The following is a 6,312-nucleotide window of genomic DNA, read 5'->3' as shown; positions in this document are numbered from 1 at the left end:
TCAAAGAGACTTCAACCTCTTGGTTAATCATTAAAATTTTGGGAAAATAGAAATTTGGTTTTTTTTTTGGTTCAAATTGGTCATCTATTTACCAACTAGCGTTAGTTTAAGTGGTACATGTTTGATTACCCTTAAGCAAGAACTCGGGTTCGAGTCTTGTGGATGGAAAAATGCTCGTTGGGAGAGTTAGTCTCACATACCTATGGATGTTCCCAGCTCAGACAGGATTGCCTCCAGTGCGAGGATATATGTGGAAAACCAAAAAAAATATTGGTCATCTATTTATTTATTAATTTATTTAACTTTTTTCATTTTTATCATTTCTTTTGTCTAGAGCAGTTAAGGTGAGCCAACCTTGTTCCCATAAGTTGAGGATATAATGAGTTAGATCTTTGAATAGAAAGCAAGTTCACTTGGCTTGTGAATATTAGTAAAAAAGTTAGATCTTGAGTGACTAAAAAAATATTTTTAAAAAAGTGAAATAAAATAAAAAGATTTGGAAAAAAAATAAATATTAGTAAAATTTATAGAAAGATATAAAGGCCTTGTTCTTCATTTTTAATTTTTAAATACTTCAACACTAGTAGGTGATGTTTTAAAAAAAACAAAGAAGTTCAACTAGTTGATATCTCCACCTCTTTTGGGCAAGAAATTAATATATTTCAGGGTTTATGGTTGTCTCACACAACAAATATCACTCATCAAAATCGAACTGTCGATCTTGAGGATTCATGTGGTGTTATACCACTATACTAACACCTTATTAGTTTCCTAATTTTAATTAAACTTAATTAGATAATTCATCAAAAAAATACATTATTTTAAACATGTGTGTCAATTGACTCACCCTTTTGGATGAATCAAGTTAGAACTGACCCAAAAATGTTAGGAACCAAAATAAGACCAAGCCAACCTTATTCGAGTTTGTGTCCGACCCAATTTCATTATAGGCTAAATCCCATCATAACAATTCTATTTTCATCTTCTACTAGTTAAGTTAGTCCTTTTCATTAGTTTTTTTCTTCTCAATATCACTAGTCAATGACATATTCTTCCTCATTGCAAGATTTAGAAAGTAGATCAATCATTAAAGGCAATATAATCTAACTCATTTAGGTTCCAAAAAATCAGCTTAATTGATAGATTGTAAGATTCTAAGTATGAGTGTTCAAATTTAAATCCTAATTATTGCATTTCCAAAAATCCAAGGCTATTAATACATTGTTGTTTGATCTTAGCCAAAAAAATATATTTTAATTGAAATTTTAAAAAAAAATAATTGTGGTCTTTTTACATCATTTCATTTTGAATTCAATGTATGACATCAAAGTTAAAAATAAAAATTAAAACATTTATGAGAAAAAGCTGATCAAGTTACCATTTTTTCATATATCTCTGAGAAGATTATTTGGACTCCTTCTAAGATTTTTGGATAATTAATTGCTTCTTCACAAAATTAAGAGAAATAACATAGAAGACAAAATAAAAGACTAAAATAAAGAAATATATGTAAGATCATAACCAAGGAATCTAATCAATTTATATTGTCTAATGTGAAAATGTTTTCCATGTTATATGGTTGATTGATACTAATCAATGCCTTAGACTTAAGATATATTTTAAATAGAATTTTTTATTATAAACCAAATCCACCATTTTGTAATAGTAATCTACTTTTAACCTTATTAAACAATTGAAAGATACGGTTCAAACCAAAATAATACTTTATAAGAAAATGAAAGAGCAATATGAAAAAATAAAAAGAAAAAGGAAAGGGTGAAAACATACTATATCTCTCTCATCAACAAAGTATTGATCTAATGACGTAACGTCCTACTAGATTTTCGGGATAACCAAAAGGTCAAATGTTCGATTTCAGATGGACAACCATGAACCCAAATTTTTTTTAGCTCTTTACCCAAAAGGGTAAAGGGATATCTTTAATAGTACAAAAAAATACTAATATCTCTCTCACCTAAGACACCTCTCTAATTAAAATTGCAAATTCTAACATGTGGAAGTCCTTAATACTAACTCATTGGCTACAACATTATGTTACCACCTAGGCCTACACATTAATTGAGTCCAATTGTGAAACAAAATGTTTCTTTCTCACATAAGTTAGGACCCCAATATCATTACATTTGATGAGTACACATACACTTGTATTAGTTGGCTATAGGGAATGGACAATAGATAAATATGTCCATGATTCTTGTGAACATAGATTAAAGTAATTTGGTACTTGACATGTGTCCTTCTCAAGCTATGATTAAAGCTATAGGTGGGACATGATAAAAATAAATATGGCCCCTTTCCTTTTCTTTCTTCACTTTTATGAATACCCGAAATAATTCTTAAGGGTCTGTTTTCGAATTGTTTTTAGGGTAATGAAAGAAAATGAGAGATTTTTGAGTTATGAAATATATTTTGAGATGATTTTAAAATATTTTATTTTCATAATTTTTTATCCAAAAATCGACTCGTAAATAGATGTATTAAAAAAGTTGGCCATCCTTCACTTTTTAGACTACTTTTGCTATTAATTAGGTGAGGGAGTTAGCTTGTCTATTGATTAGTTGGTTTTGTTTTATCAAAGACAGACCAACTATTTTATCGACCTACTATGTGATTATAATTAAAGAGATTTTCAATAATAATAATGTCTTTTTCCCAGTTCCTAAGTATGGTTGATAAATACAAATCATACATCATGTCATATAATTCCATCCTAAATCATATTGTGCCATATATTTTTCAATTCTTTTTCTTTAACATACATGAGATTTAAACTTATGATCATGTATTATCCACACATCATACCATATCAATTGCTGTTTAGTTATAGTTTAAGAGTATCAAATCATTAATTAAGGGTACTTAATTTTTTGGTAATATCAATGTATTTCCTTAGAATGCGTGATTGTCCCTTCTAACGACTTATATTACTAGATGAATATCTTTCTGGTAAGTGTGCTTAATTTGATAGAAACATTTCATCAACTTTTGCTATTCTTTTTTATTTAATAAGTTAAAGTATTTTCCTTCACCCTTTTTAATTGTGAAATTTGTCTTCATACTTAAATTTGTAGGATTTTAGTAATCTAACTTGTGTGAAAAAGATAATTATATTGTTTTTACATCTAAAATTCTAACAAACTTGTCTTCATGATAAATCCTAATAAAATATATTTGTTGGTTTCTTTTAGCATAATATGTTTTATGAATCATATTAAACTTTTAAGCCTTAATTCTTAATTTTTTAAATAGTTAAATAAGCATGACCCAAGACACTTAATTTTTTATGAATCATATTAAACTGAATCATATTAAACTGTTATATAGATCCATTCTCTTTGGGAGAAAACCTCTCATTTCATGTTTCAGCCTCAACTTGCATTTTTTTAAGGCTGAAATATTTTAGAAGAAATAAAATTTTCGTCTCTCGTGATTTTAAGGCTGAAATCCAAAATTGTCTTAATCTTTTTTTAAATATTCACTAAATTAGTTATTTTTAACATATTTTATAACACTTAATAAGAATTAGGTTGGTCCAAAAATAAATAATTTGACACAAATTTAAATTTTTTGGGGACTGCTTTAAGTTTTCCAAATTGTAAGTAAGAAAGCTAATAATGACTGAAAAAATTATTTACTCAAGTTAACCCTTAACATTTAGTGATTATTTGGCATTTTTGTAGCTATAGGTGCCTTTGGTAGTGCAGAAAGAGAGAATAAAGATAGAGTTTGAAGAGAATGAACTATTTTTTCCAAGAGTTTGAAGAGAAAGAAAATAAAAATTGTGAGACCCACCAACAATGTTAGAGTTGAAAAAAATTAGTATATTTACTATAATACTCTTATATTTATTAAATGTTTATTATTATCTATAAGGGATAAGATTGTCTATTTAATAAAAACATATTTATTTTTTTCCTAATTCTTTCCTACCAAACAACTTTTATGATCAAAACATTTACTCATTTATTTCTCTTTACTCATTCTCTTTCTTTTTATCTTCTACATTTTTATTTGAGAAAAAGATGTATGTACTGACAGTGTACAATATTTATATACTATCATTGAGTCATCCATTATTAATGTTTAATTATTAATAATTTTTCAAAAAAATTAATCCAAATGAATGATGAATAAAAATATGCATGTGTATAAATCTTTACACAGTCAATGTACTGATTTTGTACTCTTCTTATTTTCTCCCTTAAATCAATCAAAACAATAAAGTATACTAGGGTAGTTAGTGGATCACGGGTAAGATAGTGGCACAAATTACCATAAAACAGTATTGCTGAGCAAAATAATAATTGTGTTGAATTGTGCAGGTTTTGTCCCTCACTTAATGCATATGCAAATTATTGGTTTCATTAAATTCATTGACGCATTTAAAAAAAATATTCATTGATATCTTCTATGTGTTTATTGAAATATATATTTTATTTCTTATAACATGATCCTAATATATACTTATATAAAGAAAGTACTATTTGCTAATTCTTACAATTTCGGTAGAATGAAGGTCCCACAATTTTTTTTCATCATTTTTCACTTTCGTAGACTTGGTATTACAAATAATATTATAAAGTTTTAGTGAATATAGACATTTTACAAATTAAATAATTTACTGAATAATCAACTATTGATAAAAGCAGCAAGATTCATCATATGCTTGGATATCAATTAATATTTAAGAGGGAAGTTAGAAGAAAGCATCTTCATTATTTTAATCATAAAAAATCTGAATTCACAACCATGGATGAATTAAAATATTGGAGAAAAATACTTGAATCAATCAAAGTTTTGGCATTAGCATTTGTCATCAAAAACATAAATGCAACATGGATTCACTGAATAAAACTTTGATACCCAATTATATATTCATGCTAAATTACATATTTTTTCATCTAAGTTGGCAAATTCAAAGAAATAAAAAGTAAAATGAAGAAAAGAATACAAATAAACCAATAATAAGCCTCCCAAAATTCCAAAAACTAAGAAACAAAAGTTAACAAATTAAACAAAAAATATCTAATTAAATTCCTAAGAATAATAATGATGATATGAATTTTTTTGGCACTATCAAAGATATTTCTTCACCATATATATGTAAGAAACTAATAACTTTCGGGGCTCGTGACTGCCCCTCCCAACAAGTGTCATTCATATGAATCGAATTCTTGACATTTTGATTATCTTGATGATATATGAATTTAAAGATAGAGTAAAAAAACAAAACATATAGACTTTGATAATTGATTATATTGATTGAATCAAATAGGTTTTTGCCTAATGAGCCATAGCTACCTGTGACTTTGAGAAACTTAAGCTTTTCTGGTGTGGCATTGAAAGCATAGTAGTATGGTCCAAGAAATCTTTAAGATCCACCACAGATTGCAAAATAATCCTTAGATCTTCAGCACAAGAAAAACCATAGCTTCCAATTTCCCTAACAGCATATATATAAAAAGTGATGCACCCTTTTCTGAACTTAAACCTAGCCATTTCACAATCATTAAGACCCTTTATGAGCCTTTTGTTAACATCACCAAGTGCTATTTCTGGTGCCCAAATTCTATCAACTTCACCCTTCATAGCTTCATTCTCAAACACAAAAAGAACCACCTTAGATTTTTTTGTACCTAGGCCAAGGGTTAGTGTGTGCAATGCTTGATGTGCCAAAATGGTGAAATTTGTAGGTAAAAATGCTATGGTTGAAGGGAAAGGAACCTTGTTATTATTTTTGGTGTTAGTATTTGTTGGTGGGAAAGAAAGAACTTTGAGAAGTTCTAAAGGTCTTGCCCTACGAATTGTGAAGGATTTTACTAAGCATTGGCCTCCAAATCTAAGACCCTTTACATCATAAGAAGGTTTGAATGAGAAATCTGAGGTTTGTTTTGTGGTTTGATTATTGGGATGTTGATGCTTTTGCTTTTTGTTCTTCTTTTTGGTTTCTTTTTCTCCCATAGCTATAGTAGTATTGGGTTGAGGAATTGTGAGGTTTTTTGTGTGTGGAGACTAATTAATTGGTTTTCTTGTTTCATATATCATAACAAGATTAATATAATGCTTTTTCTAAGGTATGAAGTACTCTTTTATTTCTAGGTGAGTGTCCTTTTCATTTTAGTTAAAAAAGGTGGAAGATCTAATTTATTATGAACAACCCTTTTTTTTGGATTTCTGCCTTTTTTTATTCATTTGTTTTATCATTTTTATATTAATAATAATTAAATAAAATAATAAATATATATTATATTATTAAAATTAATAAAAAATATAATATTTTCATATTATCAT

General features: G+C 27.6%; 1 protein-coding gene across 1 annotated transcript; it reads right to left on the bottom strand.

Annotated features, from left to right (window-relative positions):
• Nucleotides 4,802–6,066, bottom strand: LOC109354055. Its single transcript, XM_019596408.1, has one exon. The coding sequence runs from the start codon at nt 5,980–5,982 to the stop codon at nt 5,305–5,307; it is 678 nt and encodes a 225-aa protein (XP_019451953.1). The 5' UTR covers nt 5,983–6,066; the 3' UTR covers nt 4,802–5,304.

Source organism: Lupinus angustifolius, chromosome LG08 (assembly GCF_001865875.1).
Source record: "Lupinus angustifolius cultivar Tanjil chromosome LG08, LupAngTanjil_v1.0, whole genome shotgun sequence".
Classification (NCBI taxonomy): domain Eukaryota; kingdom Viridiplantae; phylum Streptophyta; class Magnoliopsida; order Fabales; family Fabaceae; genus Lupinus; species Lupinus angustifolius.
This window is presented reverse-complemented; position numbering and strand designations above follow the sequence as displayed.